Source organism: Oculina patagonica, chromosome 12, assembly GCF_052425735.1.
Source record: "Oculina patagonica isolate OP01 chromosome 12, crgOcupat, whole genome shotgun sequence".
NCBI classification, from domain to species: Eukaryota; Metazoa; Cnidaria; class Anthozoa; order Scleractinia; family Oculinidae; genus Oculina; species Oculina patagonica.
In genome coordinates this window covers 2,541,774-2,569,525 of record NC_135769.1, presented here as the reverse complement: position 1 = coordinate 2,569,525, position 27,752 = coordinate 2,541,774, and the positions used below count along the sequence as shown (strand labels likewise).

Below are 27,752 nucleotides of genomic sequence, written 5' to 3'. Positions count from 1 at the left end.
AAAGTATAAGAGCTGGAAAGTGCTTGAAACCGTTACCAGCCACCTTAATCTGAAAAAGCAAAAACAATACTAAAACCAGTGATTTGACAATAAAAATAAGCGACAGTAAGACACAACGTTTCGATGTCATCCTGACATCATTTTCAAGTGACAAATAAAATAACGGTTCAACAGTGTTATATATGCGGTTAGAGGTGTGATGTTTCATTAACATATTTGTTTTAAACAAATAGTTTCGCGCGGATAGAATCCGATTGCGTGTTCAGGCTAGGTTTATTCTTTCTAATAAACAACATTTCGTAAATCAAGCAGTCCAGTTTTCCGCTGCATTTCTTTAGGACGGAAAAATTACTGGTAAGGTCGCCGATGTTATTAAGGCCGTGATCGTTCTTTAAATGCTTCCCGATTGCGGAGAACCTATGTTCATCAATACGTTGGTGTAGGTGCCGGCTGGTATAGCCGACATAATCTGCATCGCACAGATCACATTGGTAATTGTACACAACGCATTGTTGATTTATTAAAGGTGGTTTTGGTTCACGCATCTTGAGATCTTCACCGATTTTGCGACTCTTGAATACTGGTTGAAGAGTGTGATCGATTTTCTTGCTCAGGTCAGATAGTTGTTTTTTGACTCCGTCGGCCGACGTTTGATCTTTAAAAGGTAATACCACTCGGTGAATGATATCCTTGTTGTTAGGTACTTCAGCTGGCACGAGAGGATCTTTGGTCATCACTGAGGTGACAAAGTGAGAAATGTGATCTGTGCGATGCAGATTATGTCGGCTATACCAGCCGGCACCTACACCAACGTATTGATGAACATAGGTTCTCCGCAATCGGGAAGCATTTAAAGAACGATCACGGCCTTAATAACATCGGCGACCTTACCAGTAATTTTTCCGTCCTAAAGAAATGCAGCGGAAAACTGGACTGCTTGATTTACGAAATGTTGTTTATTAGAAAGAATAAACCTAGCCTGAACACGCAATCGGATTCTATCCGCGCGAAACTATTTGTTTAAAACAAATATGTTAATGAAACATCACACCTCTAACCGCATATATAACACTGTTGAACCGTTATTTTATTTGTCACTTGAAAATGATGTCAGGATGACATCGAAACGTTGTGTCTTACTGTCGCTTATTTTTATTGTCAAATGTTTATCAAAATTTAGTCTAAAACCAGTGATATTCTTAAATCTGAGCTAGTAGCTTCTTCATTCTTTTCATCCAAATAAGTCAAATAATTATAATCAGAAACCACAATTATTCATTTCTCAAATACTTTTTTCCTAATTAGTCTGGCATGACAATAACAGAACAAAATAAAAGGTTGTATAGAAACATGAATTAGCCAAGTGGCTTGATCTCAAGGGTCTGTTTCTCTTTCCTTTAAAATGTGCGTGCTGCCTCGCGATATTAAACGTAGTTATGGAAAAGTGGATTGGGGGGGGGGGGGGGAGGGGCAGTGGACTGAACTTCCTGCATCTGTATCGTTTACTCCCAGTTCTCATCCCTTCCTAAGTGATTACAGCACCTTGGCGATTTCTCTGTTATAGATTATTACGCAATGTTGGAAATTTCCAACAGTCCAACCCTCTCTTTTCGCGCCTCCGCTTTTCGCCCCCCCAGGCTCCCAGACTCCCGCCTCCTGTCCATCTCCAAAATTTACTTCACTGTTACCAAAGTCTTACCAGTTTTTCCTAAAGACAAAGAAATCACTTAATGAAATAGTTGAAAAATCTTGGCAAACCAAATTGCTCTGTCTTGCTTCGCTAAAAATAGCAGCGGTGGACCAAGGGACGGGTCCCTACCCACCCACCCACCCTAATTCCTCCTGTTCGCTCCTGTTTGGATCCTGATTGGATCTCAATCTTTTCCTTCGCGATTCGCGAAGCATTGATTACTTTACTCACACGTTACAAAAAAGGGGGTCTCCTGTAAGGGCATTTTGTAGATCTGCCGCCCAGTAAAGTGTTTTCACCACACTGGTAACGGAAAGGCATGGCACCAGCTAGACTTGTACACAGTCTGTCATTCGCTATTTCTGTGTTTCTGGTTCCCTGCAAGCTTGTCCTTAAGATTAGTGATCAACGCTTTATATTGAGCTAGTGCGCTGATCATGTATCAAGTCGGCAATTCCTTAGATTTAACATCTAAAGACAAGCCGGGTAAGGGAATGGTAACTGATCTTTACACACCGGAAGCACACTAGTATGTTCGCGTGACACTTGAATTATCGCGTGACAAACCCAAACAAACACATGAGAAACAACAAATTTGTTCCATTGGTCCATAGTCGATAGTTAACACTACTATGATTTGTCAGACAAGAATATTCTGTTAAATAAAAGAAGAAGGACTTGAAATATGTCAATCCAAACCACTCCATTAAAATAATTTCGTTTATAACAAAGGTTTTCATCTGGTCCGCGGGTTTGCTGTCACGATAGAAAGCTTTCTTATTCTCGCGTGACAAACCAAAACAAAGAAGTCAATCACAGCCTGAATAGCCAGACAGATGATCACTTTTCATTTAATTTCTCACTTAAAACGACGGCGCCTCCCTCGCGTATCGTGTACGGGTTTCAAGGCGGTGTGATGGCTGGAATCTCTGTAAAAACTGTCAAACAAATTGGCGAAGATCGCTGTTAAAATGAGAGATGATCAATTTATGCTTACGTCTGTACATAGTTTATAATCTGTATTTCGACAAGCGGTAATAGTTAACTGATATTACATGTTCGCGTGACAGCAGAATTCTCGCGTGACAAGTTCCAAACAAACACAGACAAAAAGGGAAATTGAGGCTGCGAACGAATTTATAAACGTTCGTCCCTGCGTGTTCTACCTGACTAGACAGTTCGGGTTAACAGTAAAACTGAATCAATTGAAACAATCGCTGCATACTCCATTAGAGTTGACATGCAAATTCGTCTGTTGAAACGCCGTCAAACGATCAGGGGTCGTTGTCGTCGCGATTCCAAAGCTCCCATGTTCTCGCGTGACGGACCGAAACAAAGAAATCATTCATAGCTTGAATAAACAGATTATTATGACGTTTCGTTTCTGAGAAATCACGAGACTTCGAAAGTGAATCAAGTCGAAGCGTCTGGCGTTGACAAAGTATTTGAACGTTTTAGTCAAGTCTCGAGCGTTTAAAATGGATGTTCCTACCCTGATGCATAACCTCAAGGAAGAAGTAAGTTGTTCTGTGTGCATGCAGTTGTACAGAGAGCCAAAACAGCTGCCGTGTTTACACATTTTCTGCCTTGAATGTCTGAACAACGTAGCGAGAACCAGCGCCCTCCATGGCAAGATCAAATGTCCGCTCTGCCAGATTGAAGTCGCTGTTCCCGAAAGTGGCACCATGGAAGCTCTGCCTAGCTGTTTTTACCTGAAAAATCTGCTGGATATTTTGGCAATCAAGGAATGCAGCACCTCAAAAGTGACCTGTGGAAACTGCGAGAAGAAGAGCAAAGAAGCATCATACTGTTTTCACTGTGCCAGGTTCTGGTGCAGTTCTTGTCTCGACGCGCACAACATTCTACGCCCAAACAGAGATCATCGCGTTCTTGCCCTGAAAGATTTTCAAGAAAAGGATTTTGAAGTGGTTCTGAAGCGGCCGGCGTTTTGTCAGAAGGAGCTACACGAGAAAGAAGTGCTGAAGTTTTATTGCAAAACGTGTGACATCCCTGTGTGTCAGAATTGCGTGACAGTTGAACATAATAAACACGATATGGAATATTTGGAAGTTTATGCAAGAGCGGCGAAACAAAACATAGCTGCTCAACTGGAAGCTGCAGAAAAGGAAACACAAACTTTTTCTTGCTGCATGCGAGAATTGGAGGAGAAATCCTGTAAAATCGACGAACGTTCTCGATTTCTCAAAAGGCAAATTCAAGATACAGTTCAAGATACAATCCAATCGCTGATCCTAAATCTTCAACAACGGGAACAGGAATTGATTACAGAGGTGGAAAAAGAGGCAAAGCTAGAACAAGATCGCTTGACAAAGGATAAAACAAAAATCGTCGATCATCTGAAGAAGATTGAAAACACTGTGTCACATGCAAAGCATTTCATTGACTGCAGCACGGCAGCGGAGCTTGTGACGGCAAAAACGTTCGTGAAAGAGCTACTTGAAGTACGTCCAGCACCAGAATTGATCGCTTCTGCTAGTCAAAGGGAGACTACACAGACTGTGTTTGTGAAAAACAAAACTTTATCCGAAAGTCTTCAAAATGAAGGAATCGGTCGCCTTGATAAAACCGCTACAAAAGCAAATAAATGTACTGTGAAAGGTTTTAATGAAGCGACCGCCGGGCTGGAAACACGATTTAAATTTATAACTCGCAATGCTGACAGGAAACAATCATATTCTCCTGGTGATCGTGTCGTGGTGGAGTTAGCCTCTGCAGAAGATGGAACACTCGCTGGAGACATGAAAATTGTGCACAAGAATAATGGCTGCTACGAGGTTTCTTGTATTCCAAAACGGGAAGGAGAACATAAAGTTACTGCTCGTGTAAATGGAGAGAAAATCAGCGATCTTCCGTCCATTCACGTCAAGAAACGATCCTACAAACTTGTGCGAACTGTCGGTGGAGAGGGGACTGGTGCGGGGAGAATTTGATAGACCATGGGGGGTCACTGTTAATGACAAGAATGAGATCATTGTTTGTGATTATTACAATAATCGACTTCAAGTATTCAATGAAAATGGAGACTTCATCAGAACTATTGAACATGAGCTGCTGACTGATCCAAGAGGGATATGCATTGATAGTGCAGGCAGGATTTATGTAGCAGCCGGGAATAAGATACTGCTGTTTAATCCAAATGGTGACTATATCAAAGAGATTGGTGACGAGGAAAATCAAGGTGCAACTTGTTATGGAATCTCTTTAGATGAACAGGGAAATGTTATTGTCTGTAACTGGAATGATTTTAATCAAGCAGTCCATATTCTTTCTCCAGAAGGTAAACTCCTTAAGAAACTAACTAGAGATCATTTCTGTCCATTTGACTGCTTGTACTATGAAAGGAAAATATTTGTCTCTAACTGGGCCACCGATACAATTGTAGTTTTTGATTGTGAAGGAAATTTTCTCAGAGAAATTGGCACAGGAGATATTGAAAATGGAGAATTCAGTTATCCTGCAGGACTAGCAATCGCCAAAACAGGACACCTTGTAGTAACTGATAAAAACGGGGTCCATGTATTTACTTTAGATGGAATGTTTGTCACAAAGTTTGAAAGTGACGTATTTTCAGACCCTCGAGGTGTGTTAGTACTTAGAGACGGTCGTATTGTTGTCACTAATTTTATCAAAAATGAATTACTAATTTTTGAATAATTTTTATGTTAAGTGTCATGTATTCTTCCCGCTCTGGGCTACAAAAAATTGATATGTGCGGTTATTGATAATTTTTTTACAGTTTATAATGTTTTGTTCTTATCAACAATAGCTTTTTTAAATGTTACTGTAAATGATGAAAATAGATTTTGTAAATTTCTGTAAACTGCCACTTGACTTGTCTGATGTAATAAAGCTTTAAGTATTTGAACAAGCAATTTTTCCCCTTGCTTTCGTACAACTCTAATTCTCCAAATGTAATCCCTTTGCCTTTGATATAATGAGAACTTGTAGTTGAAACGTGCAGGTATATCAAAGTAGTGGCGGATCTAGGAATTGAAGGGAGGGGTGGGGTACAGAATTTCGTCTATCCCTCTGGGAGGCGCGGTGGCCTAATGGTTAGTGCGCCGGACTCCGGATCGAGCGGTCCGAGTTTGAGCCCTGGCGGGGGTCACTTGTGTTGTGTTCTTGGGCAAGACACTTTACTCTCGTAGTGCCTCTCTCCACCCAGGCGTATAAATGGGTACCGGCGACATAATGCTGGGGGGGGGAATCCTGCAATGAACTAGCATCCCATTCAGGGGGGAGTAGAAATATTCCTAGCCGCTTAATGCTACGGAAACCGGGATAAGCTCCGGCAGTGTGGGCCGGTTGGTTCGTGGCTTCTTCTTTTCTTTTTGTTCAAGTGTAAATATAATTCGTAACGGGTTGAACGTTTTTTTCTTCCCTCTCAGCCCCTACCCCTTTTTTAAGCAAGACTAGTGCAACTGAATCAAACTGAAGTGTCACGAAAGTTTTGGGAGAAAAATTGAAACGTGACAGTGACCTGTCGAAAGCCACCCCCTCAAAAAGCCCCATGACATAACAACTGGTTCCCATTCATTTGCAGCTTACTTTGAAAACGTATCCTAAGAGGCATTAGTAGACAATGAGCGTGGTCCTTTGCAAATATGAGAATATGAGTACCACACAAGGATACTAAGTAGCCACGGCCAAATGCTGAATTCTCATTGAGTATAACATGCACTCTACACGTGTTCATTCTAGTGTTACAGTGTGTCTGAGGTGAATTCAGACTGTGATATATACCTGAGCTTGGTTGTTCAAAGCACAATTAATTAAGTAAGCCAAGATTAGCGTGAATTTTTATTTTTACAGTGGAACCCCGTTAATACGGACACCAAGGGGACAGGCCAAATTGTCCGTATTAAGCGGGGTGTCCGTATTAAGCGGGGTCACAGAAAAAGTCACGGATACATGTTTTATCGTCACAAAGACGAAGGCAAACGTTTTTACGGCAACAAAACTTTCTTTAATTGTACTGTAACTGTAAGAAATACAAACTGTGAACTCTCTGACAAAAATTAATAGTTTTTACACACTTCTTTTTACGAAAACCTTACGATCAAGTCCTCAACAGTGGAATTATTTGAAAATGTCGCAACTTTACTATATACAAGAAATAAAATGCATTTCAACAGCCACATAACGTTTTCTATGTAACTGAAACTCTGACCGTGACCGTTCTTAAACTCTACAAACTCATTTGTAAAAGTTGGTAACTTTATTTTGCTCGGAAGCTATTAGCTTGCGACACAACCAAGCGGACTAAAGATTCGACAAAACCTTTGCAAGTCACGAAAATCGTTTCAACTCATCGAATTCTGTCATTATTTGACCAGGGTAAAGTTAGCAAATATTCACGACAGTAAAAATCGACAGTGCACAGATGAACAGTGTCCGTAAAGCGGGGTTGACAATGTATGACAGTTTGTCACTCGGGACACGGAAAAGTATCTGTCGTATTAACGGGTGTCCGTATTAAGCGGGTTAATTTACGAGAAAATGTATGAGGTTTTCGTCGGGACCAACGAAACCGTCCGTTATAGCGGGGTGTCCGTATTAAGCGGGTGTCCGTAAAGCGGGGTTCCACTGTATTATGTGACCTTTAGGTGAGTATTGTTTTTTGTAAATATGTTGTGTTCCTCAGCTTACGGGTTTGACTGATGGGGACCCCCAGGGGTTTCAGGTAACAAGGGAGCATGACCATTAACTTTTAGGAACATGGGAACAAAAAGAAAATAAAGCTGGGAACACGCGAACAATGGCATATTTTAAAAAACACGGAACACTAAAATCGAATAAATACTTTTAGGGTGCACGTGTACACAAGGAAAAATTTGTTGCAAACACGGGAACATGGTCCCCCACCCCTCAGGAGGCCCTCACTGATGTCTACCTTAAGAAAAAAAAAACATCAGCAGCAAACACTTTTATAAAAGAGAAAATAAAAGCTCGTGTTACTTTGAATTTCTTTACAATTCTTTCGAACAACCTGATTATGGAAATTACTAGAAAGCCTGCGGATTTTGCCAATATAAGGTTAATTGATACTTAATTGTAGGCGTTGATGGTGATATCTTTGTTTGGTTAGCTGAGAAGAATCTAGGGCTTATAAGTTGGCATTTAGTGTCAAACAACAATTTTTGCGGTATTGTTAGCGGTGGACAACACGAATGATTACGTCATAACATGGTGGACAAGCAGAACTATAATGACGTCATTGACTGTTACTAAGACCTTGACCCTGAACTAAGGGAAGGTTAGAATTATTCTTGAAATAGTCCGCACATCTAGAATTGGAATCAGTTTGACTTTCATTCAACTGTTTCTTACTTGGGTTGGATTAAATATAGCTGGAAATTTTGTTTACATTACAAGGAGCATTCCAGATTCCCTACAAGACTGTAGCCGACTATTTTTTTTAAATAATAAACCTGTGATTGTTGTGTCGTGTTACAAATCCCACGTTAAATATTGCAATAAATTTCAAAAGCTGAATAAATGCGTTTTGAAGAGTAGACGTTTGGCTGCCGGGATATCATTGTGGACGGTGAAAACAGACGAAACAGATATAAGATGAGCTTGTGGTGATTTCATTTTTCCACTGCCGGTCATTTCAACAGAAATCAAGGGCCTTAATGAAACAGAACTTGCAGACTGTTGTCTGCAGAACCGTCAACTGATACCAAGTAAAGAAAAAACATCAAATCAAATAATAGTCTCACATCAATTAAATGATGCTTGCTATTTACTTCAAAGGAGTGGAAAACTATCCTTGTGCAACTTTACCACAAATTAAAGCTGTCAAGCAAAATTCGGGTTAATAACATTGAACCGGCCTTCTCTACACTAAGAAGAGACGACAGATTTATGACTCGATTTCATTCTCACTTCCATAAAGTTTTTTTGCGCCCCTGGACGGAAAACTTCAAACCAAATTTACAATTCATTAGCAAAGTTATATATTTCGTAACTGAATAAATAAAATAAACCCCTTAAAATTTATTTTCTACGTCAATGATGTTGTTTTAATCCATTGTTTAAGAATTTTTCATCCATAAGGTAGTTATCAGATTTATCTCCATTGCTGACGCACAAACTTGGAACAAAGCGAATTTCATTGTTTCATGTCAGTTTAATTTCACTTGGGAAATTTGGTTCGTTAATTAAGATGTTTTGATAGAAATTGCGAAAAATCCCAGCTCATAAAACATCCGTAAATAGATTATTTGAACTTTTTTATGACTCTAAACGTAAAAGTAAATATTGCGGGGATATATATGTTCCATTTAGAAAAGGCTTGTTGTATTTGAAAAGGCGGCAAGAAACAAAAACATTCAATATTTGAAACAAGATTGATTAAAATTTAAAGCCTTTCGCTTCTCATTCGTAATTTGCTATCTGTGTTTACGCTAGAATATTGTTCTTGTAAGTTCAAAATTGTTTTTATTTCATGCTGATAACCCGCTGAGAAGCGTGACCATGAACAATGTTTTCCGCTGGGATGCTAATTTTACTTGTACGATTCAAAACCAAATTCGTCATGAAATCACCGCTGCCTTCGATTCTAAACGTTTCCATTTTTGTATTTTAAAGCTTCAGTTCTTTCAGAAGGCGCGAAAAGTAATGTTTTTTTAATGGCTTCACCAAACTCGTAATTTAATAATCGGTAACATTTCTTGATCTTGAACTTAAAATCAGATCTTTCCTCGTGTGGGATTCTTAAGAGGAGGCAGAGATAAGAAGCGATTTTTTTATTTGAAACGTCAGTTATCTCAAAATAATTATAAGACAGACGCAATATTTGTTTCTGCTGACCAAGATACGGGAATTTGTGACGCCATAGTACACGGTATTTCAGCCGAGAGGAGCGAGTCTGTTTCTGTTTTGATTGGAATTGAATTTATTCTGGCTTCACAGGAATCTCTCCTCGCTTCACAGGAACAGTTGTAACCACTGGGGGATGAATAGTTACTTATGAAACAGTGAGTGAAATAATGCGAATGTTTTTGTTTAGAAACTTCGACAGGAAGCACATGTCTTCAAGTGTTACAATCAGCGAATAGTTTCCGTACTTTCTGCTACGCTATCTCCTTTAGCGGATTGCGACATTTCGTGCCAAAAAGACTTTATTCTGGCAAAGGGTTCAGTACTGATTGAAATATTACTGCGGTCAAGTAGAGCCTTATATTTAAAATGCTTTTGTACTGGCATTCGACGACGAACGAAGCGTCACAAACTGGGATAACGCTTTCATCATGAGTGAGTATTTCGATGAAGACAATTGTATAAAGGATTTCTAAACATGTTTTTAAAGAGTATCCGCGTATACTATTCTCGCCGATAGTCGTTGTTTTAAAAGACAGTGAAAGGAGAAAACCATGAGAAAAGAAAACTTCTTAAACAACATAGGCGCAGGGGTTCAGGGGGGCTATCCCCCTCTAAAAAAGCGAAACGTTTTGAGGCTTACCCTCTTTCCCCCAAAAAGTTATTGCTAACACAGCAAAAACTTTGTTTCGCAAAATATTCAGTTTTGCGATCTTTTCACAAATCGTTCCATCACTGATGATCACGCTTGGTGAAATAATATGTTGTAAAAGTTTCAACAAAAATCCTGTCACCGAAACGCTACTAGCAGACTAGGAGAGGTCCATAAACTGTTATGATTAATTCTGACTACACTAACACGAGACATTCAATGCGAAGAGTTTATTGAGGATGCATTAGTCATCTGATGCAAAATGTATCCTGATTACAATCTTGAATATTGCAAAAAACAACAGTTGATCAGTTCTTAGAGTATTAAGGTGTGTGCTACGCCAGACACGAAAAAAAAACCCACTAAAAACCACCCGTTAAGCAAACATACGTGGAAACGTATTCCTCAACTAATGCAGCAGCAAGAGACCCAGAGGAAAGGGTACAACTAAATAATCTAGAACATTTTACAATAGACTAGTTACAAAAGCTGAACAAACAACACTTTAAAGAAAAAAGATATATATACCTAGACATCCCATAATAACCCACGAACTTCTCAAACGTGCTGTCAGAATAGAAATTTCTGACTAATTTATTCATTCAAACGTCAGAAATTGCATTATGTTATGTTATTATTTGCTATAACCTGTGGCACCGGCGATTTCAGAGAGTACATTTGCTGCCCTCCGACGACAAACAAAAACCTAAGAGGCCTACTTGTGGATTGTCACAAATCCATTACGGACACCCTGGACACTAAAAAGATTACAGACAGGTTTTTTTTAAAGGCATTACATAGAGAAAAACTAGTAGGGGTATGTGCTTGGCTTAGTGTACAAAGGGTATCCGGTCACATCGTTCCAAGGTCACATCGTTCCAAGTCACATCGTTCCAACTTTCGGTCAGATCGTTCCAAAAAAAAGTTACTTCGTTCCAACTAAAAGTTACTTCGTTCCATCGAAATATTCGATCGTTCCAAAATAAAAAGTTAGATATAAAAGACGATTCAAGTCATAAAAGGTTTTCAACTCACCTTATTTGCGTTTGATATATCTGTTTTCAACTGTGTGTCGACCATTACAACTTACATCAAACGCTACAAGCAGAACTGAAGTAAACCGCTGATTAAAACCTAAGTTGTATCGACTGAGTTGTATCGACTATCTACATTTCAGTGATATTTTAAAGTCAATAGATAAACCCCGGTCTCTCTCTAATCTCCCTATTCGATGAGAGTTCTGTTCAGCGCGCGACACTAATAAAACATCGTAAGTAAAGAACACAAGATTAAATTACGTAAAGGCAAGACACGCAACAAAAGCAGTCGCATATAAAAACCACGCGCAGTGTGTAAACATACGCTAATTATAGTTTACGGTTGATTTGTTGTTGAAGTTCACTTTTAAGTTTATTTATTAAACCTTAACCAGGAATTTCTAAAGTACTTTTTCTAAGGTTAAACGCAGTTAATGAGTTTATATCATTTTTCTAACTTTTAAAGCCACGCGCAAAGTGCGAACATACGCTAATCGGAGGTGTGATATTTCATTAATTGCTTGTTTTAAGAAACGCAACTTACATAGTTGATTACTCGTTGCTGTTCTGTTTCACGTTTGTCAAAGATGTCTGTTAACATCGAAATAAACTTGAAACTTCAATAAACAATTTGTAACCTAAAAAAAAAAAACTTTTGTAGCTAAGAATTTTTCGTCACCTGTAAACCCACGCGCAAGGTGCGAGCGTATGCTAATTGGAGGTGAGACATTTCATTCATTAACGAACACTAACATGTCAATTGTTTCTTTCATTATTGATTCCTCCAATCAAATCGCGTGTTTGCTACGAAGTCAAAATTTCGATCCTACGGGGGTATATAAAAGGACTCATTTTTTTTTTCGAGTAGTCATTCGCTTCAACAGCTACAACAAGCTAGTATCACAAATCACAAATCATTTCGTTAAAATCTGTTAAAATGGCTTTACATTTCGAGTGCATTGTTTGTCAACTAGTTGTAAGACCTCGTCAAGAAGGCCTTCAGTGTGATGGCTGTCTCCGCTGGCAACACCGCACTTGTGAGACAGGCATAACCCAGTCTTATTACCGTGAGGCAGTCAGGACCGGTGCTTCAATCGACTGGCGGTGCTCAATCTGCGACATCCCTCAGGCTGAAAGTACACCAATCCTCTTCAGCGAGACCTCAGCAACTGACCAGTCCGTCGCAGACGTGTCACTTCCAGACCAGTCCGTCGAACACGAGCCAGCTCCTGACCAGTCCGTCGCAGACGAGTCCTTCCAGACCAGTCCGTCGCAGACGTGTCACTAACATCCGTCGAACACGAGCCAGCTCCTGACCAGTCCGTCGCAGCGAGTCACTTCAGACCAGTCCTCGAAACGAGCCAGCTCCTGACCAGTCCTCCAGACGAGTCAGCTCCTGAGCAGTCGCAGCCCATCGACGATCCAGCCATCGATGAGTCATCCATCGCTGACCCTCCCCCCACTGAAAATGCCGCCTCGAGCTCCTTCGCAGTAACCTTTGAGGTCGTCGAGTGCACAAACAAGGGAAAACCGAAGCTGATCGACAATAGGGGCTACAGCTACGGAGTTAAACGTCGCCGAACCAACGCCACTGATTGGGTGTGCACAAAAAGAACAAAGGTAAATATAGTTTAAAAACCCTTTTACATTATTAACCCCGTTTAATTTGCAGGTATCTTTTTAATCAATACCAGATCCTAATGTTATTTTATTTATTTTCCAGCTCAACCCATGCAAAGCCAGTGTCATGGAACGCGCAGACGGAGTGTACAAGATCGGATCCAACGCCCACAACCAGTTGATGACAGTGAACGCCTTCGTCAGAAAGGACGACCACGCTAAGCAAGTTCCCCTCCTGTTCGTCCTGATGTCTGGCCGTAATAAAGGCGACTACCGCGAAGTGCTAAAAAAGATACTGGAGATCGTCCCGTCAGCCCCGGCAGTTAAACAAATCACGTTGGACTTTGAGCAAGCGACGTGGGCAGCCCTAAGAGAAGTCTTCCCTGACGCCAAACTGCATGGATGTGTCTTTCATTGGACACAAGCCCTATGGAGAAAGGTAAGATATACAAAAACATTCAAAATGACGTTTGATTCGTGGTTAAATGTACTCATTTAACCACGAATCGAACAAAAAACAAAATACACAGATTTCCTACTATACCCTTGTTCTAATACCAATTATTTCTTTATTTACTAGGTTCAAGACCTCGGCCTCCAATCAGCTTACCATCACGACCGTGGAACTCACGCATTCATACGGAAGATGATGGCGCTACCATTCCTGCCTGAAAAGGAGATCCAGCCAATGTTCCAGTCGTTACAAAGATCAGCATCCGCGCCACTCCTCGAGTTCACCGAGTACGTCTCCAGCACATGGATCAACGGAACTACCTGGAGCCCTGCAGATTGGACGGCGTTTAAGAAAGCAGTACGCACCAACAACGACCTAGAGGGCTGGCACCATGCACTGAATCGACGAGCCTCCGGACGCGGACAGCTGCCCATGTACCTTCTGATTCAACTACTTCACCGAGAAGCTATGCTGACCGCCGTCAACATCCGTCTGGTGTCCGAGAACAAGTTAAAGAGAATCCAGCGTCGCAAGTACCGCGAGCTCCAGAAAAAAATCTTCGAGCTGTGGGATGAATACGAGGCCGATGAAAGATCAGCTAAGCGGTTACTCAAAGCCTGCTCACACCTCAACGGGCCAAGAGAAAAGTAGATGTTAATAAACACACAAACAAACAAACAAACGGCTCCTTTAGGAGCCACCAAATAAAATGAAAGAAATGACCAACAATATTTACTTAACATAACCAAAGTCTCCCCCACCCCTCCCTTCCCTTCTTTACTTTTCGTTATACGCGGTAGGGAACTGGATTCAAAAACAATTCAACATGGCGAACTTTTCTTTTCAATCACACCGCGGCCGACGCATAACGTAACAGAACCGAAAATATTCGATAAACTTGGTGTTAAGCAATTGATAGATAACAACTACGAAAGGAATTCTAAACAGGTAAAGGCATACAAATTAATTTGGCAGGTACAACGGCAAACTAAGACGTAATAAAAACCGTATTGCTCGTAACGAACGGTAGAGCGCATGCATTACAAAATTTAACAACATCGAGTAGTAATGTTTTCAATAATGTTTTCTTATAAACATTCTCTTTATTAAATTAATATAACGATCTAACTTTTCGATGGAACGAAGTAATTATTAGTTGGAACGAAGTAACTTTTAGTTGGAACGAAGTGACTTTTTTTTGGAACGATCTGACCAAAAGTTGGAACGATGTGACTTGGAACGATGTGACCTTGGAACGATGTGACCGCAATTCGTACAAAGACACCCTCCTAACCCCCTCCACCCCCTCCCCCACGCCACAATTGAAAACTCTTTGCCGCCTTTGATTAACAACAATCTTGAACTGCCAGCTGTGCGTTGTCACCTTGTCTGCGAACAAGCAAGTCTGAATGAAGGCTGAGAAGTGGACAGAACTTCCAGTGAATTTTTGTGTAGCTTTCGCTTTAGGACCCTAGAACTAGATTGACTTTTACTCTCACACCAGAACCTAAAGCAAAGCCGATTCTGTGTTTTGTGTTGAGTCTTTAGAGTCTTGTACTGTGACTCTCCACACACCTCACGCCACCGTCACGCACTTTCGTATCTAATCAGTCCATAAATATCAAAGCTGTGGTACATTAGAATAACCTGCCAAGGTCGCCCTCGAGATAAGTGATGATCACGTTATGATCGGTGCGCTAATTTTGACGTCTGTATTTCGTCGTTGCTTTCTTTTTGATCGTTCGCATGAATTTTTACAAGCCGGCAGTGAAGCCGGCATTCATATTCGCGTGACTACTGAATTCTCGCGTGACAAGTCCCAAACAAACACAAAAACAATAAATAGGTTGCATTTGTCAGACAAGAATACCCTGGCGATTTTTTTTTAGGTATTTTCAGTCCTACTTCTTTAAAAAGAAGTAGGACTGAAAATACCTCCAGTCGAGTAACTGTTGTCACGCTGTTACAAGTTTCTCTATTCTCTTTCAAAGATCGTGGAGCGCACCAGTGCGTGAACACTTGCAATGTTCTCGTGAGCTTCAATTCACAACTATACTGGACTTCGAGAAAATGGCGACTGCGAACGAATCAAGATATGATGTCCCTTGGTGTCATTCCTGAATCGACAGTTCTTTATAACAGTAAAACTGAATGTATTGAAACAATTGTTGTATACTTCATCAACATTAACATGCAAATAGATCTACAATCGAACCCCGGGGCGTTGTTGTCGCGACACAAAGCTCTCTTATTCTCGCGTGACGAACCATTACAAAGAAGCCAATCACAGCTTGAATATCCTGATTATTTATGACATTTCATTACTGAGAAACCACGTCACTTGGAAGGTCAATCAAATCGAAGCATCTGATCTGATATTGACAAAGTAAAAAAGCGTCAGGCGACGGCGGTATCAGTGATGACAACTGATTTTTACGAGCGGGCATTTCATGTTCGCGTGACAGCTGAATTCTCGCGTGACAAATCCCGAACAAACACAGAAACAATAAATAGTCTGCATTTGTCAGACAAAAATACCCTGGCGAAGTAGGACTGAAAATACCTACAGTCGAGTAACTGTTGTTACGCTATTACAGTCTCTCTATTCTTTTTCAAAGATCGTGGAGCGCACCAGTGCGTGAATACCGTGATGTTCTCGTGAGCTTCCATTCACAACATCTTTGTAAGAAAATGGCGGCAGCGAACGAATTAATAAGATGATGTCCCTAGATGTCCTTCCTTGTCCTTCCTGACAGTTCTCAATAACAGTAAAACTGAATGTATTGAAACAATCGTTGTATAATTCATCAAAATTAACATGCAAATACTGTAGATTTACAATCGAGCCCCGGGGCGTTGCTGTCGCGATACAAAGCTCCCTTATCCTCGCGTGACGGAGCATAACAAAGAAGCCAATCACAGCTTGAATATCCTAATTATTTATGACATTTCATTTCTTAGAAACCACATCACCTCGAAGGTGAATAAAATCGAAGCTTCTGGCGAAAACAAAGTAAAGCGGCGTTTTAGTTCAGTCTCGAGCGTTTAAAATGGATGTTCCTACCCTGATGCATAACCTCAAGGAAGAAGTAAGTTGTTCTGTGTGCATGCAGTTGTACAAAGAGCCGAAACAGCTGCCTTGTTTACACGTTTTCTGTCTTGAATGTCTGAACAACATAGCGAGAACCAGCGCCCGCCATGACAAGATCAAATGTCCGCTCTGCCAAATTGAAGTCGCTGTTCCTGAAAGTGGCACCATGGAAACTCTGCCAAGCTGTTTTTACCTGAAAAATCTGCTGGATATTTTGGCCATCAAGGAATGCAGCACTTCAAGAGTGACCTGTGGAAACTGCGAGAAGAAGAGCGAAGAAGCATCTTACTGTTTCCACTGTGGAGGATTCTGGTGTAATTTTTGCCTCGACGCGCACAACATTCTACGCCCTATCATAGACCATCGCGTTCTCGCCCTGAAAGATTTCCAAGAAAGGGATTTTGAAGTGGTTCTGAAGCGGCCGGCGTTTTGTCAGAAGGAGCTACACGAGAAAGAAGTGCTGAAGTTTTATTGCAAAATGTGTGAAATTCCTGTGTGTCAGAATTGCCGCATGGTTGAACATGGTAAACACGATGTGGAATATTTGGAAGTAACTGCAAGAGCGGCGAAGCAAAACATGGCTGCTCAACTGGAAGCTGCAGAAAAGGAAACACAAACTTTTTCTGACTGCATGCGAGAATTGGAGGAGAAATCTTGTAGAATCGACGAACGTTCACAATTCGTCAAAAGGCAAATTCAAGATGCGGTCAAATCGCTGATCCTAAATCTTCAACAACGGGAACATGAATTGATTACTGAAGTGGAAAAAGAGGCAAAGATAGAACAAGATCGCGTGACAAAGGATAAAACAAAAATCAGCGAGGATCTGAAGAAGATTGAAGACGCCATGTCACAGGCAAAGCATTTCATTGACTGCAGCACGGCAGCGGAGCTTGTGAGGGCAAAAACGTTCGTGAGAGAGCTACTTGAAGTACGTCCGGCACCAGAATTAATCGCCTCTGCTAGTCAAAGGGAAACTAACCAGACCGTATTTGTGAAAAACAAAACTTTATTTGAAAGTCTTCAAAATGAAGGAATCGGTCGCCTTGATAATACCGCCACAAAAGCGAATCAGTGTTCCGTGGAAGGCTTTAATGAAGCGACCGCCGGGCTGGAAACACGGTTTAAATTTATAACTCGCAATGCTGACAGGAAACAATCATATTCTCCTGGTGATCGAGTCGTGGTGGAGTTAGCCTCTACAGAAGATGGAACACTCGCTGGAGACATGAAAATTGTGCACAAGAATAATGGCAACTACGAGGTTTCTTGTATTCCAAAACGAGAAGGAGAACATAAAGTTACTGCTCGTGTAAATGGAGAGGAAATCAGCGATCATCAGTCCATTCACGTCGAGAAACGATCCTACAAACTTGTGCGAACTGTCAATGGAGAGGGAACTGGTGCGGGAGAATTTGATAGACCATGGGGGGTCGCTGTTAATGACAAGAATGAGATCATTGTTTGTGATTATAACAATGATCGACTTCAAGTATTCAATGAAAATGGAGACTTCATCAGAACTATTGAACATGAGCTGCTGACTCTTCCAAGAGGGATATGCATTGATAGTGCAGGCAGGATTTATGTAGCGACCTACAATAAAATACTGCTGTTTAATCCAAATGGAGACTATATCAAAGAGATTGGTGACGAGGAAAATCAAGATGCAATTTGGTATGGAATCTCATTAGATGAACAGGGAAATGTAATTGTCTGTAACCAGAAAGATTTTAATCAAGCAGTCCATATTCTTTCTCCAGAAGGTAAACTCCTAAAGAAACTAACTAGAGATGATTTCACTCCATATGACTGCTTGTACTATGAAAGGAAAATATTCGTCTCTAACTGGGCCACCCATACAATTGACGTTTTTTATTGTGAAGGAAATTTTCTCAGAGAAATTGGCACAGGGGGTATTGAAAATGGAGAATTCTGTTATCCTGTAGGACTAGCAATCGACAAAACAGGACACCTTGTAGTATCTGATGATAACGGGGTCCAAGTATTTACTTTAGATGGAAAGTTTGTAACAAAGTTTGAAAGTGCCGTATTTTCAGACCCTCGAGGTGTGTCAGTACTCAAAGATGGTCGTATTATTGTCACTAATTTAATCACAAATCAATTACTAATTTTTGAATAATTTTTATGTTAAGTGTCATGTATTCTTCCCGCTCTGGGCTACATAAAATTGATAAGTGCGTTTATTGATAATTTATAGTTTATAATGTTTTGTTCTATATCAACAATAGCTTTTTAAAATGTTACTGTGAATGATGGAAATATATTTTATAAATTTCTGTAAACTGCCACTTGATTTGTCTGATGTAATAAACCTTTAAGTATTTGAACAAGCATTTTTTTCCTTGCTTTCGTACAACTCTAATTCTCCAAAGGTAATCCCTTTGCCTTTGATATAATGAGAACTTGTAGTTGAAACGTGTAGGTATATCAAAGTAGTGGCGGATCTAGGAATTGAAGGGAGGGGTTGGGGTACAGAATTTCGTCTATCCCTCTGGGAGGTGCGGTGGCCTAATGGTTAGTGCGCCGGACTCCGGATCGAGAGGTCCGAGTTCGAGCCCTGGCCGGGGTCACTTGTGTTGTGGTCTTGGGCAAGACACTTTACTCTCATAGTGCCTCTCTCCACCCAGGCGTATAAATGGGTACCGGCGACATAATGCTGGAGGGGGGGGGGGAGGGAATCCTGCAATGGACTAGCATCCCATTCAGGGGGGAGTAGAAATATTCCTAGCCGCTTTATGCTACGGAAACCGGGATAAGCTCCGGCAGTGTGGGCCTCTTGGCTCGTGGCTTCTTCTTTTCTTTTTGTTCAAGTGTAAATATAATTCGTAACGGGTTAAACGTTTTTTTTCTTCCCTCTCAGCCCCTCCCCCCTTTTTAAACAAGACTAGTGCATTTGAATCAAACTGAAGTGTCACGCAAGTTTTGGGAGAAAAATTGAAACGTGACAGTGACCTGTCGAAAGTCACCTCCTCGAAAAGGTCCATAACATAACAACTGGTTCTTATTCATTTGCAGCTTACTTTGAAAACGTATCCTAAGAGGCATTAGTAGACAATGAGCGTGGTCCTTTGCAAATATGAGAATATGAGTACCACACAAGGATACTAAGTAGCCACGCCCAAATGCTGAATTCTCATTGAGTATAACATGCACTCTACACGTGTTCATTCTAGTGTTACAGTGTGTCTGAGGTGAATTCAGACTGTGATATATACCTGAGCTTGGTTGTTCAAAGCACAATTAATTAAGCTAAGCCAAGATTAGCGTGAATTTTTATTTTTACAGCCGTGGAACCCCGTTAATACGGACACCAAGGGGACAGGTCAAATTGTCCGTATAAACGGGGTGTCCGTATTAAGCGGGGTCTCAGAAAAAGTCACGGATACATGTTTTATCGTCACAAAGACGAAGGCAAACGTTTTTACGGCAACACAACTTTCTTTAATTGCACTGTAACTGTAAGAAATACCGTTGAAACTGTGAACTCTCTGACTAAAATTAATAGTTTTTACACACTTCTTTTTACGAAAACCTTGCGATTCTAGTCAGACACTCGAACTAAACTTAAATAAATGAAACTCAACAGTGGAATTATTTGAAAATGTCGCAACTTTACTATATACAAGAAATAAAATGCATTTCAACAGCAACATAACGTTTTCTAACGTTTTTCAGACGAGAGATGATCCTAGCGCTAGGGCCAAATGCAACCATTCACATGTAAACTAAAAGCTGAAAACATATGGCGCTCGGATGATCCTAGTACTAGGATGATCCTAGCACTACGATCATTCCATTTTACATGAAAGTAGGATGATCCTTGTGCCAGGATCATCCTCTTTCCATGTAAATGGGTCCTTAAACTCTACAAACTCATTTGTAAAAGTTGGTAACTATACTTTGCTCGGAAGCTATTAGCTTGCGACACAAGCAAGCGGACTAAAGATTCGACAAAACCTTTGCAAGACACGAAAATCGTTTCAACTCATCGAATTCTGTCATTATTTGACCAGGGTGAAGTTTGCAAATATTCACGACAGTAAAAATCAACAGTGCACACACTAAAATCGAATAAATACTTTTAGGGTGTTCGTGTACACAAGAAAAAATTTGTTGCAAACACGAATGGTCCCCACCCCTCAGGAGGCTGACTCGTCCCCAGTCGTCTCTTATGCGAATATTGCAAGACGCGTAGGATGATTCCCTCCGTGTTCAGCAGTCGACTCAAGACGCGCGCGACGGACTCAAAAGACGACTGGGGACGATTCAGCTCAGGAGGCCCTCACTGATGTCTACCTTCAGAAAAAGAAAACATTAGCAGCAAACACTTTTATAAAAGAGAAAATAAAAGCTCGTGTTACTTTGAATTTCTTTACAATTTTTTCGAACAACCTGATCATGGAAATAACTAGAAAGCCTGCGGATTTTGCCAATATAAGGTTAATTGATACTTAATTGTAGGCGTTGATGGTGATATCTTTGTTTGGTTAGCTGAGAACAATTTAGGGCTTATAAGTTGGCATTTAGTGTCAAACAACAATTTTCGCGGTATTGTTAGCGATAGATAACTCGAATGATTACGTCAAAACATGATGGACAAGCAGAACTAACATGACGTCATTGGCTGTAATAAAGATCTTGACCCTGAACTAAGGGAAGGTTAGAATTATTCTTGGAATACATCCAGCTACCTCTAGAATTGGAATCACGTTGACTTTTATTCAACTGTTTCTTACTTGGGTTGGATTGAATATTGCTGGGAATTTTGTTTGTATTTTAAGGAACATTCCAGATTCCCTATAAAACTGTAGCCGACTATTTTTTTTAAAAAAATAATAAACCTGTGATTGTTGTGTCGTGTTACTAATCCCACGTTAAATATTGCAATAAATTTTAAAAGCTGAATAAATGCGTTTTTAACAGTCAGTGAACGTTAAGCTGTCAGGATATCATTGTTGGACGGTGAAAACAGACAAAACAGATATGAGATGAGCTTGTGGTGATTTCATTTTTCCACTACCGGTCATTTCAGCAGAAATCAAGGGCCTTAATGAAACAGAACTTGCAGACTGTTGTCTGCAGAACCGTCAACTGATACCAAGTAAAGAAAAAACATCAAATCAAATAATAGTCTCACATAACAATTAAATGATGCTTGCTATTTACTTCAAAGGACTGGAAAACTATCCTTGTGCAACCTTACCACAAATTAAAGCTGTAAAGCAAAATTCGGGTAAATAACATTGAACCGGCCTTCTCTACACTTAGAAGAGACGACAGATTTATGACTCGATTTCATTCTCACTTCCATAAAGTTTTTTTGCGCCCCTGGACGGAAAACTTCAAACCAAATTTACAATTCATTAGCAAAGTTATATATTTCGTAACTGAATAAATAAAATAAACAATCTAAAATTTATTTTCTACGTCAATGATGTTGTTTTAATCCATTGTTTAAGAATTTTTCATCCATAAGGTAGTTATCAGATTTTTCTCCATTGCTGACGCACAAACTTGGCACAAAGCGAATTTTATTGTTTCGTGTCGGTTTAATTTCACTTGGGAAATTTGGTGCGTTAATTAAGATGTTTTGATAGAAATTGCGAAAAAATCCCAGCTCATAAAACATCCGTAAATAGATTATTTGAACTTTTTTATGACTCTAAACGTAAAAGTAAATATTGCGGGGATATATATGTTCCATTTAGACAAAGCTTGATGTCAGAAAGAAATAAAAACATTCAATATTTGAAACAAGGTTTATTAAAATTTAAAGCTCTTCGCTTCTCATTCGTAATTTACTATCTGTGTTTACGCTAGAATATTGTTCTTGTAAGTTCAAAATTGTTTTTATTTCATGCTGATAACCCGCTGAGAAACGTGACTATGAACAATGTTTTCCGCTGGGATGCTAATTTTACTTGTACGATTCAAAACCAAATTCGTCATGAAATCACCGCTGCCTTCGATTCTAAACGTTTCCATTTTTGTATTTTGAAGCTTCTGTTCTTTCAGAAGGCGCGAAAAGTAATGTTTTTTTAATGGCTTCACCAAACTCGTAATTTAATAATCGGTAACATTTCTTGATCTTGAACTTAAAATCAGATCTTTCCTCGTGTGGGATTCTTAAGAGGAGGCAGAGATAAGAAACGATTTTTTTATTTGAAACGTCAGTTATCTCAAAATAATTATAAGACTGACGCAATATTTGTTTCTGCTGACCAAGATACGGGAATTTGTGACGCCATAGCACACGGTATTTCAGCCGAGAGGAGCGAGTCTGTTTCTGTTTTGATTGGAATTGAATTTATTCTGGCTTCACAGGAATCTCTCCTCGCTTCACAGGAACAGTTTTAACCACTGGGGGATGAATAGTTACTTATGAAACAGTGACTGAAATAATGCAAATGTTTTTGTTTAGAAACTTCGACAGAAAGCACATGTTTTCAAGTGTGAGATTCAGCGAATAGTTCTCGGCTAACTTATTCAACGGATTGCGACAATTTCGTGCCAAAAAGAATTATCCTGGCAAAGGGATTCAGTACTGATTGAAACATTATTGCGGTCAACTGGAGTTTTATCTCCAAAAATGTTTTTGTACTGGCATTCGACGACGAACGAAGCGCCACAAACTAAACGCTTTCATCATGAGTGAGTATTTCGATGAAGACAACTGTTTAAAGGATTTCTCCGTCACTGAACATGTTTTTGAGGAGAATCCACGGACACTATTTTCGCCGATAATCGCGGTTTTGGAAGACAGTGAAGAACAAGACCTTGAACGAAACAAAAACTTCTCAAACAAAAACAATCTTGAACTGCCAGCTGTTTTGTTGTCACCTTGTGTGCGAACAAGCAAGTCTGAATTAAGTCTGAGAAGTGGAAGTTCCAGTGAGTTCCTTGAGTCGCCTTCTCTTCAAAATGTCCCTAGAACTAGATCCACTACTACTCTCTCACCAGAAGCGAAAATAGCAGCTCGTGGTCTACCTAGAAAACTATCGCTTTCTCTTCCTTGTTCTCCGTCTAGTGTTGAACACAAACTTAAGCTTGGCAACGGTGCTTTCAATGTAGACTCGCGAGATCATAAGGTGTCCCTTTCACGAGATGAGGAAATTGCCAGTGATCATTCTATTAAGGAAGATACTCTTAAAAAGCAAGACAAATTCGATTTTTCTTGTTCTTGTAATGGCCATGGAGTATCCCCGTGTTTAACGCGAGATTCTAGAGCTTCTTTGAACTCTCCAGAAGAAGAAACACGAGAGTCGAACAATGGCCTTGGTAGTTTCCCTAAGCCGGTTCGACTCCAGATGTACATCGAAACAGATCAGCTTGTTACCGAAATCCTCCCAAGCAACTTTGCTGTCTGTTACGTACAAATTACACACCTCTTTCGACGCCAAGCTCGGAATGTTCCTCTTTGCGATTTTCAAATCAAAACCTTCAAGAGGCAGACCATTATAAAGAAAACCCAAACGAGTCCGTTTTGGAAGACGAATGCCATAACTTCGAAAGCGAAACGAATGGAAGAGACTTTTCATTGAAGATGACGTCATCTGCAATAACGCAACCTTCAAGTTCTGGTCTCACTGACAAGCAAAACGTTTTATTTCCAATATATGAAACTGGATGCAAACAATATTCGACCCCAGATTTAAGAATCAAAGAGACCTTGCCACTTCCAGTGGATTGGAGGTGCAGCCAAAGATCACTTCCTCCTGTGAGCGATGCGTTGAAAAACGAAGAGTCAAGTGCAAGGTTAAAAAACACTCCAAGGACAAGGTCAAGAAACAATTCTTCATCTACATTTCTGCATCCTGACATGGCTCGTTTCTCTGGCTCCAACCAATCTTCCGATGACAGCGCGACGTCTTTGTTACGGGCACGTTCATCAAAATCGTCTTGTCATCAAAAAAGAAAAACAGGTTTTCGTCAGAAATTTCCTCACGCTTCGTCAAGCATAAACAGTTCTTCATCTTCTGCCTTTGTGGACTCATCAGGTAGAAGCGAAAGCTCCTTTATGAAAAGTTTTCTCTCGTTAATCTCTCCATCAAGACTGCTCTCCAAGTTTCACAGCTCCTCTAAGCATAGTGTTCAAAGCACAAGCTCACGCTCGTCGCGCCGAAAACGAAGACATATCGATTTTCCTGACGACGACAAACTTGTGACTCTGAACGTTAGTGGCAGACGTTTCCAAATCCGAGATTATTTCCTTACGATTTACCCAAATACTCTACTAGGGGGTAAAGCAAGAAGTCTTTTTTACGACAAGGCTAAGAATGAGTTCTTTTTTGATCGCGACCCGGACAGTTTTCGCTACATTTGGAACTTTTATCACTCCGGACAACTGCATTGTCCGCGAGAGGACTGCGTCCAGTCATTTTTGGACGAAGTGGATTTTTTCGGGTTGGACATCAGCATGCTTTGCGAGTGTTGTTGGTGTGAAACATTTGAAGCGGCCTACGAACGGTTGACAAAAAGGCGCGAAGAACGAGAAGCTGACGAAAAGGAGGCTGCAAAAGCTTTACATGTTCTCGATCCAAACGCGTCCATAAGAGAAAGGGCTTGGGTGACATTGAAGGACCCATCTTTTTCTCATTTTGCGAAAGTGTTCTACTTGTTGAGCGTCTTAATGATTGTGATCAGCGTTGTGGCGAACACGACGGAGACCATCGCATGTGAAGGAGCGATCAGAATTTGCAAGGAAGAAAACGAGGAAACGTACTTCTACATTGACACCGTCTGCGTGGGATTTTTCACGTTCGAATACGTTGCACGGCTCGTAACGTGTCCAAACCGTCTGAAATTTATTATCAACAAAATGAGTATCATTGATCTGCTCGCAATTCTACCGTACTACATTGATTTGTTACTGGACATGCTGTCGTTTGACGCGCGTCTAGGAATGAACGCTTTAGTGGTGTTACGAGTTTTAAGAATACTTCGCATTTTCAAACTTCTTCGTCATTCCAAGAGGCTTAAACAGCTTATTCAGAGCGTCAAGGACTCCGCCACTGAGCTGGGTCTCATAGGATTCCTATATCTGGTTATGGTCATTTTGTTTTCAAGTATTATTTATTTTGCGGAGTTATCCGATGACACGCAGTTTTCCAGCATTCCAGAGGCCATGTGGTACGCGGTAATAACATCAACTACCGCTGGGTAAGTATGACATAATAGATTTAAGGAGGCGATTGTGACAAGATGAGCATGCGTGGCTTCTCCCAAAGCTCTCTTTTTAGCCGATTTAGGCAACCTCGTTCCAGGGCATCTCTTCCCCTTGACCAGTGGTTGAGAAACGAGAGAGTTTGGAAAGTTTTAGAATTCCGAAAATATCGGACTTTCGGTTGAATTACAAATGCCTAGCTTTCAAAAACATGACTCAACAAACTTTCTTAAAATTTAACTATCGGCCATATTTAGTGTTTTCAAAACCAATCAAAATCGATCCTGCAACGGAACTTTCGAGAGTCGCTCGTTTCGTCATGCTTGCAGTAAGAAACGAAGACTCGAGCTACGAGATTGCAGAGTTAGGTGTTTCGTTGATGAAGTAGGCAGTATCGATTAGAAGCCATAATCGGGTTGATTCTGGATCCTGGCAGTATGTAAAAGTAATTTCAATGTCTTCTGTCGACAGGGACTCGATTTTTGTTGTTTAAAATACGGCTGCATTGAATCTTGTTACACTTGACGCTTCCCTTTATGGAAGGCATGGTGGGCAGAGGTCCCGGTCCAAGTCTTAATTTGCCAGGGTCTTGTCTCGTGTTGTGTTGTTGGGCAAGACACATTATTCTCATAGTGCTCTCTAAATGAGTTCTGGCAAATTGTTTGGGTAACCTAGCTAACAATAGCGCTTGGCGAAAGGGAGGGGCCGGGGGTTGCTTGCAATGAACTAGCATGTCATCCGAGAAAGGCAGTTATACTTCGCGCTTTACGCTCGGCACTCCAAAGTTATAAGAAATATATTTAAGTTCCAAACTGGGGAAAGATAATAGGGATAGCATAAACGGAGCCTTTAATATAGCTTTATGGCTGCTGGAATTAAATTAAACTGTTTAACGTAGTTGGTCATTCTCGGGCAACCTCGCCTTTTTCCTTTTATCAACACAACACAACACACAGGCACCGTTCAAATAAAGTTTTCAGTACTTCAACTTTCTCATTTACTTTGAGTTATTTTTCTTCTTGTTGTAGTTATGGTGACATCATCCCGGTCACGTTAGCCGGTCGCCTGGTGGGGAGTGCCTGTTGCCTCTTTGGGGTGCTTGTCATTGCTCTGCCTGTGCCAATACTGCAGATCAAGGTTTGCTATATTGTACCAATAATGCAGGTTAAGGTTAAGCTATATTGCATCAATAATGCACCGCAGGTCAAGTGTATAGCTACACTTACACAAAGCAATTTGTTAAAGGAATTCTATGTTGTACCATTACTGCAGATCAAGGTTAGTTACACTGAAAAAAAGCAATTATGTGAAATGCTTTCTATGTTGCTCCAATACTGCAGTCTTTCCATCGTGGTCATCCTCAGCCATCTTCATTCCTAATGGGTTTCACAAGGGACCAACACATCAAATAAGAGGACGAATCAAGGCGTCTGATCTTTTGTTTTGTGGCGGCTATTTTGCGGGGACTGGGACGTCCGGGAATTCTCTGGTTTTCCGATCGAATCAAATATAAGATCGCGACCCTTGTCATTTTAAAGGTATTTCTCGGTATTTCTCGAATAAATTGATCCCTTATTTAAAATTCAAATGGACGCCATAAAAGACGCGTTGATCGTGATTTGTCGTCTAATTTGACTTTAAGTTCTCGTGAGTATCTGACATTTCTGAAGTCATCTTGGGAAGATTAAGTTTAAACAAGATAATAGGGTTATGTCAAAGATAATAAGTTTGAATATTTTTTCTTTTTGTTTTAGTGAAGCCACTTACTTCCAACAGCGGAAAAAGTTTCCACCCTTAACCAGTTGAAGGACTACGGAGATGTCGAGCTAGAATTTAAGCAACAGAAGAGAAAAAGGAACACTTTCAAAAAGTTGCTTCTGGCTAAAGAAAATCTAAAACTGAAATTCACAACCTATAATCGGTGATAGTTTCTTCAATAAAACTGAATTTTAACTGCATGCAACATTTTGATTTCCAACACATGACTTCCAACAAAACCTCTTAAACTGTAGCTAAATACAGACCCAAGAAAGCTAACTAATACTGAACGAATAGATTGGAGACATTCAATCGATGACTGGAATAATAAAAAATAAAGGTGTCCTTTATTTCCTCTAAGGTGTTCTTGCTTTGTATGTGAGGAAAACTCCTTAAGGTCGCGGGGGACACCTTAGGC

The 27,752-nt window shown here is 40.4% G+C and overlaps 2 protein-coding genes and 2 pseudogenes across 3 annotated transcripts; all 4 read left to right on the top strand.

Moving 5' to 3' along the window:
• Positions 1-2,936: 2,936 nt before the first annotated feature.
• LOC144632036 (E3 ubiquitin-protein ligase TRIM71-like) lies at positions 2,937-5,559 on the top strand (annotated as a pseudogene).
• A 3,699-nt stretch (positions 5,560-9,258) lies between these two features.
• LOC144633136 (uncharacterized) lies at positions 9,259-27,623 on the top strand (annotated as a pseudogene). The gene is made up of 4 exons (XR_013567008.1): positions 9,259-9,773; positions 22,884-25,572; positions 26,605-26,713; positions 27,331-27,623. The product of XR_013567008.1 is annotated as an uncharacterized LOC144633136 (transcript).
• Positions 12,162-14,358, top strand: LOC144632370 (uncharacterized). The gene is made up of 4 exons (XM_078490998.1): positions 12,162-12,489; positions 12,534-12,844; positions 12,948-13,283; positions 13,425-14,358. Exons 1-4 carry the CDS (start codon positions 12,162-12,164, stop codon positions 13,947-13,949), a joined length of 1,500 nt encoding a protein of 499 aa, XP_078347124.1. The 3' UTR covers positions 13,950-14,358.
• LOC144632004 (E3 ubiquitin-protein ligase TRIM71-like) lies at positions 16,251-18,718 on the top strand. The gene has a single exon (XM_078490587.1). It carries the CDS (start codon positions 16,349-16,351, stop codon positions 18,530-18,532), a length of 2,184 nt encoding a protein of 727 aa, XP_078346713.1. The 5' UTR covers positions 16,251-16,348; the 3' UTR covers positions 18,533-18,718.
• Positions 27,624-27,752: the final 129 nt, after the last annotated feature.

Bases quoted from the DNA above. Each gene is read 5' to 3' on its own strand.
- LOC144632370 (XM_078490998.1), top strand. From the start codon at position 12,162: ATGGCTTTACATTTCGAGTGCATTGTTTGTCAACTAGTTGTAAGACCT. The intron at 12,845-12,947 runs GTAAATATAGTT...TTTATTTTCCAG, and splicing joins TGTGCACAAAAAGAACAAAG to CTCAACCCATGCAAAGCCAG. The intron at 13,284-13,424 runs GTAAGATATACA...TTTATTTACTAG, and splicing joins CACAAGCCCTATGGAGAAAG to GTTCAAGACCTCGGCCTCCA.
- LOC144632004 (XM_078490587.1), top strand. From the start codon at position 16,349: ATGGATGTTCCTACCCTGATGCATAACCTCAAGGAAGAAGTAAGTTGT.